At 37.4% G+C, this 12,409-nt stretch overlaps 1 protein-coding gene across 5 annotated transcripts in view; it reads left to right on the forward strand.

Annotated features, from left to right (window-relative positions):
- LOC148339765 (cadherin-4-like) overlaps positions 1-12,409 on the forward strand; it is a 217,385-nt gene that overhangs the window by 176,813 nt on the left and 28,163 nt on the right. For 3 of the 5 annotated variants that reach the window (XM_088290445.1, XM_088290446.1, XM_088290447.1), the window contains 3 exons: positions 4,655-4,810; positions 9,132-9,276; positions 12,204-12,376. In XM_088290445.1, coding sequence (XP_088146571.1) covers positions 4,655-4,810; positions 9,132-9,276; positions 12,204-12,376 — 474 coding nt within the window. Of the gene's footprint in view, positions 1-2,444; positions 2,638-2,661; positions 2,868-4,654; positions 4,811-9,131; positions 9,277-12,203; positions 12,377-12,409 lie in introns of those variants that run through there. The other 2 variants (XM_088290449.1, XM_088290448.1) reach the window with 2 other exon arrangements.

Genomic DNA, 12,409 nt, shown 5'->3' on the forward strand with positions numbered 1-12,409 from the left:
GTTCTCAGCAATAAAACATTCCGCATTGTGTTTTTCTTCAACTTTGCTGTTTTGGTCTGATGGGTCTTTTATGATTCATCACTGAGTCATTATACATCAATTTCAATCATGTTATACTTCGCACTTATCGATATATTTGACTAGGAACTGCTAATATGAGTTGAAAGTGTAAAAATGTCATTTTGATCATCGCGTTGAATTTTTTTCTTTAAATTGTGCATTTCCTATTTATTACAAAACATAGCATAACTACACATGTTGAAGTTTATTGAAGCAAGATAATACTCAAAGTCGAGTTTGGCATGTTGGCTTGGCTCTCCGCAAGCATTCTAGTTTCACATGTTGCCCCTTTTACAAAATTAATTGCTTCCCCCTGCTTTAAAGAGTGTCTTTTCAAATCAGGTTTCTATTTTTTTTTTAGTTTATACATTTTTATATGATATATTTGAAGTGTACAACAGTAGAACAAGGCTTGTGTTCTTGATTTTTTGCTTGGACTCTATTTCGGCTGCCGGGTCGGTGGCGTGATAATTTCTCCCTTGATTTCGATTTGCCTTGAACTAATCTCAACGATAAGATCTCCTTACGATGCCGACAACTTGTCAGCAGTGACGACAACTGCTTTGATGTGTTTACAATTAGGTCATTGAAGCAGTGTCCGCTGTCTGCTGCGGATTGACGCCACCTCTCTTTGTCCTACGATTATGAGCCAAATTTGTTTTGATGAATGTTATCATTTGAGAATTATTAGCCATAAACTGTTTCAAGTGAGTTGTTGGCTTTGTGTTTCTGCTAAATATGTGAAATGTGAACTTCCACTCTGCCTTTGGGATGCCCAATTGCTGGACAACACTCGTATAATTGAGTCACTTTTCTAATGATAATTGATTGAGGGCAACTTTCCCACGTCGAAGTTGAATTGAGTCTCCAGATACTTCCACAGAAACTAAAAAGGCATAATGAATTGAAATGACGTCTCGCTTGCTGCAATTTCCGGCGGTAAATTGAAGAGACTGATAAGATGCCGTAACTGCTCGATGATTAACTTGCTTTGACATATTTTATATGAACGCAGTAGCATGGGAAGGAGAGGGTATGCACGGGGTGACCGAAAGATTTTGATGCCTCCTAAAAAAAATTTGATGGTGGTGGGTGGAGAGATTTTTTACAAACTATACACAAAACACTTATAAACGCATAAAAAAAATATTTGCGTACAAAATGCATGCATAAAATCTAGAGGAAATTTGGGCAGTGCCATTTATCAAAATTCAAATACAATTTTGATTATTACACTCAACGAAAGCAAAATTTGCATAATCATTGAAAATAATCATGAAATGTAGTATATTATTATTATTATTATTTATAAAACAATGTTAAAATAGTACTCATTTTACAATGGTGAAGACTATTAAGTGAGTATAATTGAGTTAAAAATGTGGGCATTCTATTGAAATTGTTTATTTATTATATATATTTATTTATTTTAATATTAAATACATTAAATTTGTCTTAATTTTGTTTCCATTTATGTATACATATCTTTTTGGTTTGTACCAAAAACATAAATAATCATTTGAATAATCGTGATTTCAATGATTACTAATTAATATGATTCATATTTTTCTCATAATAAAACAGCCCGAGATGAACTATTATATGTATCGAAAACTGAAATTAAAATGGCACCTCAAAAGCTAATAACAAAGCAAATGGGCATGCAGATGTTCGGGAACTAAAGCAGCAATGGTGGAGCTCTGCGTTCTATGCCTGCGTTGGAGGTCAAATTCTTTACAAAGCTCCAGATGTGGAATTCATTTGACAGCTGTTTTTACAGTCCTGTTTAACAAGGATCAGTTTTGAAAATAAGTCATCCAAGATGTTTAAACAGCCTTATAAACATCCATGTCATCGTTAAGTGGGAGGAGCATGTGCCATCCCAACCCCAAACGAGATTGCTTCAAAACGAGAGTAAAATCAAACGGGCCAGGAAAACCCCCGATGGAATTTATGAGCGCTATCACTTCCTATCTGGGGAGGGTTTATTCGGCACCGGCAAAGCTAACGGACTGAAGTGATTTCATTTTTCATGCATGCTGTCTGTCCTCACGGAGACCTGAAGCAACGTTAGTGAAAGTGATGAGCGAGTGTAGCATAGGCGAGAGATCAGAGGGAATGGGCGGAGGACCAATGAGCCAGAGTTAAAGAGTTGCAAAGGAGGGCGGGGACAGAAGTGTCGAGACAAGGCGAGGCGGGAGGAGTAACAGGCGTCGAGCCGGAAGGATTTAATCGTACGGCAGTGTAATAATTGCTTTTATCTTCAAATGGGACCCAATAGGAAGTTGGAGCTGCCACTCGAGCCTGCCCAAACCTTTGCGGATGAGTTAAGTATCTGTCTGTCTCCTAATTAAGGAGGGTTCACATTACAGGTTTGAACCGCTACAAGCCTGTCGTTTGTTAATTATCAAAGCTGAAGAAATGCGCGGACGTAAACACCCCGTACACACCTGCACAATTAGCACTGACAGGATATTGTGACAGCTCCTTATCGTCTTCTTCTGCTTGGAGCTGATGCTTCACCTGTGTTGGATCAGAGACACAACTCGTCTTCCTGTTGAGGCTGGCGATGAGAAGGTGATAGGCAGTGTCTGTAATGGTGACAGCAGGTTTTTTTTTTTTTTTTTTTGCACCAGTGCGGAGAGGCAGGATGACACCTGTCTTGAATGGAACATCCTTCCTGTGGCCCTATTAGTTGCTCTGGCTCCTTTTGGGCAGCAGCACGCCGTTACTGCTGTGTCAGACGAGAGGCTAAATTGGTTCCTCAAGTGATGAAAGGCAAAGTCAAGTTCAACCTCTCCACTGAAGTACGAGTTATTGATTTGGGAAGGAAGGCTCACCGGTGTTCTGGACGTGTGTGACCACAAGCCCGCTGCACTTGCCGATGTGTAATAATATTCCTAATTACTCGTCTGTACTATATCTATAACTCAAATAATCAGCTAAAATAGTATTGCATGTCCATGTTTACATCAAATAAATAAATAAAAACATAAATTACATCATTGTTTTCCCAATACCAAATTAACAGCAATATCTCTAAAGTCGCATATAATGATATTTTTTTCTAATACATTTTATTTTTACATTTTTATTTATTTTTTTATTTTTAAATAACTAATTATGATTCAGTTACTGGTTTGGTCGGTAACCTCTCGGAAAACCGAGAAAATGTTCATTGTTGTTTTCCAGGGTAAAAGTAGATGGTTTGCTAATGTGTTATTTTAATTAAACAAAGATAATCAGTCTGCTTGAATGAAGGACTCCAGAAATCAGAGAATGTTTACTTTTGAAAGGCTGAAATAAAAGGATTTGGATTTGTAAGTGAAACAATGTCGCTAAACAATTAATCTATAAACAAAATTGTTGTCAGTTAATTGAGCAATTGTGACCCCTCTGCACCTGTTATTGATACGTAAACGATATCAACATTGTCACAACTGCTATTTGAATTTTGACATTGATACGTAAACGATATCAACATTGTCACAACTGCTATTTGAATTTTGACAAAGTGATGATTGATTGGCTTTGGTTTGAACAGCGGCATTGGGTCAATATTCGGTATTCGCTTGTGAAGAAGTGGTTTGCGTGCTAGGCTACAGAGAATATTTTACGTTGATGGAGGTTGTAAGTGTGTGTCCACATACTGCACAGGACAAAGTGTATGATTGAGCCCTGCTGGCTAATGTTTGGTAGATTTCATGTTCCGAATAATGAACTCATTCACTACCATTGACGGCTAAAGACGTCAAAGATCCATTTTACCATTTTACAAATTACTCAGCTGGTAGTGGATCAAGTTTGGATGCTTTGGTGGTTTAGACTCTATTTGGGTGTTCAACATTTGTCCTCATGTGCGAATCAATGCCTCGTGGCATTATGCTCCGTTTTTAGCATTTACCTACGTTTTACTAATACGTTTGAACGTCTTTACCAAATATGTTCTTTGTCAATTCGACTTTACCAAAAACTTTGTCGTTCCATACAAACAACTTCATTAATACATTTTTACCAAATATGTTCGTGTGACTTGGACCAGTCCAAAATGTTTACTCCACATTGGCAGTTCCACGCTTGCGTACTTTTCCATTTCCCTGCCTAATTAATATTTTTTTCACACCACCTGTTTGCATTCCCAGCGTGGTACCAGGTAGTGTTTGATTAAATGAAACCGTAAATGTATGTTGATTTCTTCTCTTCCACCTCAAAGTATCAAATTAATTTTGGAGCTGCAAACAGAGCGATCCCTGCGGCAGCACTAATGGAGCTCCTTGAGCAAGCGATAACCTGAAATGCCAGTTGGTGATAAATGTGCGTGGACGTCAGCATAACAGTGCGTGCCCTCTGTGTCTTTTTTTTTTTGTGTGTGTGTGCACTTCCTGTGAAAAATATGCAACATCAGTTTGCCAAGATCACAGTGCAAGGACAGAATTATTAAACTTGGAAGCAGTTGATCACATGCTTGCCTTTGAATAATAAACACCTCATAATATTGCTCATACACAGTCGCAGCAAAAGAAATGGTAACCGTATGTTTCGGCATTTTTTTATTAATTAATTGCGTATTATTCTGTTTGATGTGCTGCCACAGATTCGTTCAGACCAGGACCAGGATATCTCCATCCGATACAGCATCACTGGGGTGGGAGCAGACCAGCCACCTAATGAGGTCTTCAACATCGACCCTGTGCTCGGAAAGATGTTTGTCACCAAACCTCTGGACAGAGAACATCGGTCATCCTACCATGTGAGTCGCACGCAAAATATATGTCAGGATATGACCGCAGCTGTCATATAAAAGTCATCGATAAAACCTGTTAAAACACGTCTGCGTTTGTTTTAATATGCCGAGTATATCAAATTGAACATTGTTACCTTTTGCCCGACATAGTAAATTTCGTTGACGACATTTTACTCTAAAAATACAATAACGTATTTTCCGACGATAAGCTGCTACTTTTTTCCTAGATTCTGAACCATCCGGCTAATACAATGGTGCAGCTTTTCTGTGGATTTTACTTTCACCACTAGGGGCGCTCTACAGTTAAGAAAATACGCTAAATAAATTAAAAAAAAAAAATTCTCTTGGGTCTGTTCTGTCTTAATTAGCAAAGTTGTTGCCGTGTTTAAAGGCACTGTTTTAACAATCTGTTTTTGTACCTTTATGTGCATTCACAGCTCAAAATCGTTCTGTACATGCAGTAAAAAACTCATTTTTTTCCAACATAGGAAATTGCAGCTTATAGCCTAGTGCGTCTTGTATATCGTGTTTTTTTTTTTTTTTTTTTTTTAAAGAGCTGCTGCGGCTTATACGCATGTACACTTTATAGTCCAGAAATTACAGTATTGAGTCTCAGTAAACAGAGTCAAATTTAAGTAAAATATTCAGTGTAAAATCCTGCCTGAAATTTACTCTGAGAATTTTACACTGAATGTTTTACTCTCAAATTTTACACTGTTCACCGGGTCCAAATCTATCCTCTTTTTAGAGTAAAAATGTACACTACAAAAATGTACTATGTCTTCCTAGTCTTTGTCCAACTTGCGCTCCCTCTTATATGTGAATCAAATCCAAATGATAGACTCGTTAACCAAGCAGCCCTGACCTATTTAATTAGAGATGAGCAGCCCTATTCCCAAAAGAAGCTCCAATCAATGAGCTGATTTACTGAGGCAGAGACTCATGAACAGCTGCTGAGTTCAACTCCCTGCTGGTTGTTGAGAAAGCGCTTGTGAAATACCATCGCATGGTGAGACACAATAAACATCTGTGTACGTTTCTCTTGTCTTGACATCTTGTATTTAGCTGCTGTAAGAACTTCGGGAAGCGACACACTTTTAACGTGATGAATAACATTGAAACAGATTGATTTAAGTTTAATTAGACTTGTTTCACTAAATTCCACTTCAAAGAGAGAACAAAGGAATTTCCTTGTGTATTTTGTTAAAAAGCAGTTGAAAAGCGTGCCACAACATTCTCAAGAAAAAAATGTCGCAGTTATCACAATTTCTCCACAATCCCGGACACTGGCCGCTCTGCTTTTTCTCCTCATCTGTTTGACGAGAATAACTATAACGTGAATCCAAAATTACATTTTACCTTCTTTAAACACAAGTGTAATCTCCAGCGCTCACTGCTATTGAATTAAGAGTGCGCCCGAATGTGGAATGGTGGGAGGAGAGTGGGCAGAGATAAAGGACCTGGCTCTCAGCCGCCAAGATGGGATGGCAGCACACCGATATTGGGTGCAGGACAGATCAGACAATGTAGTGAGGAAAGTAAAGTCAAATTAACCTCGAGGAGACCTGGAGATGCAATTTCACCGGAGGTGGAGAATGGAAGCAAACGGTGACGAGGAGAGGATCGGCTCTAGTGGAGAGGATCTTCACTTCTCATAGTAGAAGAACCCTGCACAGGATGATGCTTATTCTACATCCTGCTCCAATGAGCCTGCAGGCGATTTCACTTATCTGACTCCCGTGTCCTCGTCGTCGCCAAAAAGCGTATTCTCCCATCAAGCAAGCTCAGATGAAAGAGCACCTCAATTCTTCAGACATGACAGCGCAATTAAATGTGATTTCACCCATTTATCCACCCCTCCCCCCTCCTGCCCCAAGCCTTCATTCGCGTGGTGGCTTTCATTCCCAGACTTTTACCTGCCTAAATACACCTTGCTTCATATGAGGGAGAGCACTCAGATGCTACACTGGCTGTTAGCTCGGGACTCATTTCTGGCATTTTTAACTCATTTACTACCATTGACGGCTTAAATAAACAATTATATAAATAAATAGATTAATAATATTATATATATATATATATATATATATATATATATATATATATATATATATATATATATATTGTATTTATATATATATATATATATAAATACAATATATATATATATATATATATATATATATATAAATACAATATATATATATATATATATATTGTATTTATTTATTTATTTAAATTTATGTTATTTTATTTTATTTTATTTTTTACACTCAGCCGGTAGTGAATGATTAAAGAATAGCTCAGCCACTTCTTTATTCGGCAGCATAAAAGATACACACACACACACACACACACAAAAAAAAAAAAATTGCATCATACGATATCAACTCAACATTGTTTCCAGCAGACTGGAATATCACTAAATAAGTCATGACTGGAGATATAAACAATCCCAGGTGAAGTGCGAGGGTCCATCTTGAGATCTCACCAAAGACTCTTCAGTCCAAAACATTCACCTGTCATGTGGAGCTCGGGAATCCTCCAATCCCAACACCCCCCCCCCCCCTGATTATTCTGTTATCTTCTCACGTTGTTATCCTTAACATCTATTCGACTCGACTACATAGAAAAGCAAAACTGTCAAAAAATAGTCTACCATGTTTTGATTACTGGCGAAATCCCCCCCTTTGCACTGATCCGAGCACAGCTGAGGGGAATTTGTGATGAGCCGACTGTGTGTTTGTTATTCCGAGATGCAAGCAGGCAGAGCGCTGTTAGCCTTAAATGCGATCCGGACTCCGACTTACAGTTGCCCTGTAAAACAGACACAGCTTCCAGTAGAAGATATTGTCTCTTGTTATACTTTCTTCTGAGATAACCACAACCTTTTAGATATGAAGTCAGTAAACAACACATTATCATACAGTACGCATCCTTGCAAGGCGAGCATCCATCATGTCTCCTGTGACCTCACATTGTCCTCATCTTTAGTTTTTTAGAAACTTTTTAAGGGTGGTGTGTTTATTTTATTTTTTTGTCCTTATATTAACTCACACAATAAATGAAAAACTTTTGCTACTATTGTCCTATAGTTAACATTAGCATTAGCCTATTAGCATGAACAATTACTCACATTTTCTCTCGATAGCTCGCATTAGAAAACTGGTATGAGATTGCCGAGGGGCTTTCCATTGTGTAATTCTGATATGCTCCTGTATTCTTTTACGCTGAGTGAAAAACCCACAGCTAAAGCAAGTGAGACAGGAGAAACTGGAAGAAAAATACTCATCTGCGACATATTAGAGAAATAACCGATTAATGATGACGTCGTTACATTTTGTTTAAATTATTTCACACAATGGATTGCATCCTTATGCTTAATTTATCAATCAACAGAAGGGCATATTCCTGAGGTAGAATTTCTAACATAAGCAGTAATCCATCTGCAGGCACAGCGCCAGGATTTTCTTTTTCTTCTGGGGCTAAGGTTGAAAGCTTGACCGCTATGTGACGGGGCTAAGAGAAAAAAAATATATCATCACTGACTTGAGAGGTTCTCTGTTTTTTTCTTTTCCCAAATAAAAGTATGATACGCACCTCAAGCATTTAAGTGTGAAAGCATGGAACTGTCAATGTCAAGTAAACATTTTTGACCGACAAACTCATAGGAGCTTATTTTCAAAGTACGTTGCTAAAATGTTCGTTAACTGCAAAAAAAATAAATAAAACAATTACATTTTTTTCCCCCAGAATTCCCAGTGGTATTGACTTGAGCATGTGCAATTAAAAATGCTTGCCTTACATTATACAAATTCATTCAAAACTTCAGGAAATAAACATTGTGTATTAATCAATTTCATGTTTTTATGATTGTCTGCGGTGCTTGATTTACATTTGACACTTTTTCCCATAATACCACTGGGTATTGACTTGCGCAATACGTTGTGGCACTTTGTGAAAAAAAAAACGTTTTTAGCAATTAGGCTACATTTCATCAATACTTTTGAATGTACTTTGCAAATACGCTTGAAAGTGTTCCCAAATACGTATCCTAACTCCAACCTATCGCGCACATAGCTGAAAAAATGCAGCACAAACACGGGAGCAGGAATTGGATAGGAACTGAATGGCTATTTTTTTTAAGATTTTTAAACTTGAATGAATAAATTATTAGATGGGCGGTGGGGGCAAATGGAGGATAGAAAGATATCTGCACCCCCTAGCCCGAGTGTAGCACCATATATGTTATATATATTCTAGCATCAACATTTGTTCTTCTGCTGCATCAACAATCATCAGTCATGATTGAATCTTTGTCTTCTAGCTCCGAGCACATGCTGTGGACATGAATGGAAACAAAGTGGAGAACCCCATTGATCTGTATATCTTTGTTATCGACATGAACGACAACAGACCGGAATTCAAGAACCAAGTCTACAATGGCTCCGTGGATGAAGGCTCAAAACCAGGTAACAATTATGGAAGCAAATTCTCTATGTCTCTAAAATAATGGTGATTGTGTTCCCTGTTTCGCCTTTTCTTGAATCCACTGTGGCAGTTTAGTGATAAACCAATGACGGTGCTTAGGATGGAGACGCGGGATTCAAAGTCTCACGCTGGGTTACTTCATTTCTTCTAACTAGAGTGCGCTCAAATGTGCATTTCTGTTTCATTTCAGTAACCATGTAATTATTAGAACAAATGAGATATAAATGTGTTATTATGCAGCAAAAAAACGTGGAATAAACGTTGCAATGTGCCTGTTTTGTGGACAGCTCTAAATAGGCAGTCGTGTGAGTTGTTTTGTTTTGTTTGCAAATACTGGACTTGATATTTCCCGGTGAAACAATTGTGAGTGTTTGGAAGTCAAGAATTTTTGCTAACAGGTGAGCTAAAACCTCAGATTTTTTTTCTTCTATCTTTAATCAGCAATCAATGTTTTTTAATATTTTTTAAATATTTTTTAAACATTTTTTAAATATTTTAATATTAATATATTTAATATTTTTTAAATATTTTACATTTTTTTAAATATTTTTTAATGCGGATAACATGTCTGCCCAACAGTCAGTTGTCCTTTCTTTGAATTTCATGCATGCACTGAAGACTCTTGAGTCATTCGTCAATATAAGCCATGTGATTGGCTGTTCGCAGCATATCGCCAACCCTCTCAAAGTCAGCCATTATAGGCGCCGGTTTACCCTGACTAGGGCTGAAACAGGCCCTCTAATTGCTGCAACAATTATTCATGCTATTCATGACAGTAACACGGCGCCAATGCGGTGAAAGGCCAACTTTAAAATAAACCTTAATGCCTTGTTGCGCTATTTTGAAGTTGTTCCCAGCAGTGCGTTGCGGTGTAATGGCTGACTTGCACCGTGACAAACTGTTGCTACCGACGACAACAACACAACTTTGTCCTGAAATAATATTCAATCGCTAATTAAGAGCGCTAAAGAAACGACTTAATTAGGCTGAACTTGTATTGTACGCTGCCCGTTGCTAGCGTTTAGCGCTAGCGGTGCTCGAGTTAATAGACCTAAATGACTCTGCACAGTTTGATGCTGAGTGCTCAACAGTTGCCGTTACTGCTGATCACTTTTTAATAAACCGAATTTACTCAAGAGTGCTGTTTTAGCCGATAAAATCGCCACTGTGGTTTTGACGTCCCTTCGTCTTATGGAACAAACTCTAAGAGAAGAGATTTATCTAAATTCTCACTAATGTTTCTAGGCAGGAAAATGGTGTGCTGCACCGTTTAAAGTTAAGTATAAAATGTTGATTATCCAAAAAATTAAAACCAGTGGACCATTCAAAAAAAAATAAATAGTAAATATATATATAAATATATATATATATATATATATATATATATATATATATATATATATAATGTATATTTACATTTGTTTATTTCTTTTTATCCAAATACACAATTATTTCATATCATTTTTAGTAGTATATCCGTGTACCAAAATATTTCATAGCTGCAGCCCATAATGAGGACAAATGATATAAAAAATGGATGGAACGACATTGTGCTATATTGCCAGGCCTTATTGCTCTCTTCCTCGCTCTCTCTCTTGGTTTCGTCCCCGCTGTGTAGCAGACGAGTCGATGTGGTATGTGTGTGCGCGTCTGTGCCATTCAGCTAAACAATAATCATAAAACAGAGAGTTTTAGTATATTTTGTGCTCCAGTGGTTTCGGTGGAAGGCCAATTACAGACTTGAATTAGTTTGCAAATTAAAGAGTCATTACAGGGACTTAATCCTGTCAGGCACGGCTTAGGACGCCCGTACAAAGGGCTTGCGTTAAACCCCTTAAGAGTGCAGCTTAATGTAATTACATCGGCGATGTGTGACACATTCTTCATATCCGTTCCATCTATCGCTTTATCTCCGCGAGAAAAGCATAGGGTGAAGGACTGATTGTCCCTCCACTTCAAACCAAATTGAGCCGAGGCCTATCCTGTTTTATTTTCCTCATCCCTCACTCAAGTCTTACTTCTTGCTGTGAGGCCCTCAGAGTACTCCCCAAGGCCCCGTCATTTACAAATTGTTGCTTTGAAATGTAATGAAGTTTGAAATAGAAGCTGTGGTTGCAATTATCCTCGGACAGGGGCCGTCACTGCACTATCACTGCCAATTAGAAGTGACTGTGGAAGAAGCAGGCAGATATGGAGACTGGGTGATGGGGAGTAATCCTCCACAGTTACCGTATGTCAGAGTTGTAGTGGAAGGTAAATCAAACGTTTGGGTTTTTTTTGCCCCACTAAGTGGGTTTGATTCATTTTATGTAAAAGCAACTAATGTGTCAAAATAAATTATTAAAAGTGTCAAATATCACAACTCACGATGATGAGCTTGAGAATCAATTTATTGTACTGAAACTGCCAGACATGTGTTATGGAGGACTGAAAGTGCCAAAATTCAAGAAATAAATACAACATGAAATATTTAATTAAAATTCTCATTAATTAATTAAATGTTTCATTTATCAATTAAATGTGGAATTAAATAAATGAATGTGTCATCAATAAAATTAGCAATGATTATATGTAAAAAAAAATCTATATAATTATTTCAGGATTTAATTAATTATTTATGTATTTAATTAATTATTTATTTGATTAATAATTTATGTATTTAATTATTTCATGGTGCCGTGTTGCAGTGTTTCATGACTTAATTTTATAAACCAACATTAAGTGCAAGAACTCATTTTTGTACTGCAAATGTTAATATTATTGAGGGTACTATGCTTGTCCTGCATATCATTCCATATACAACAAATACTATTGAAAAGGGGATTGATTCATAGATGTGTATGCCGAGTGTTTTATTTGCAGAACATCTCTTGTTTTTCATATTGGCAAATATGTGTGTCTTCATCAGGAACCTATGTAATGCACCTGTCGGCCTTCGATGCGGATGACAACACAACGGCCAATGGGATGGTTCGCTATCGAATATTGTCCCAGACACCACACAGTCCCATCCCAAACATGTTCACCATCAATAGTGAGACGGGGGATATTGTCACCGTGGCGCCTGGTCTCGATCGAGAGGTTGGTACTTTATATTTTTCTGTTTTATTCATT

Source organism: Idiotropiscis lumnitzeri, chromosome 3 (genome assembly GCF_059441095.1).
Source record: "Idiotropiscis lumnitzeri isolate Australia: NSW breed Sydney's pygmy pipehorse chromosome 3, RoL_Ilum_1.0, whole genome shotgun sequence".
Classification (NCBI taxonomy): Eukaryota; Metazoa; Chordata; class Actinopteri; order Syngnathiformes; family Syngnathidae; genus Idiotropiscis; species Idiotropiscis lumnitzeri.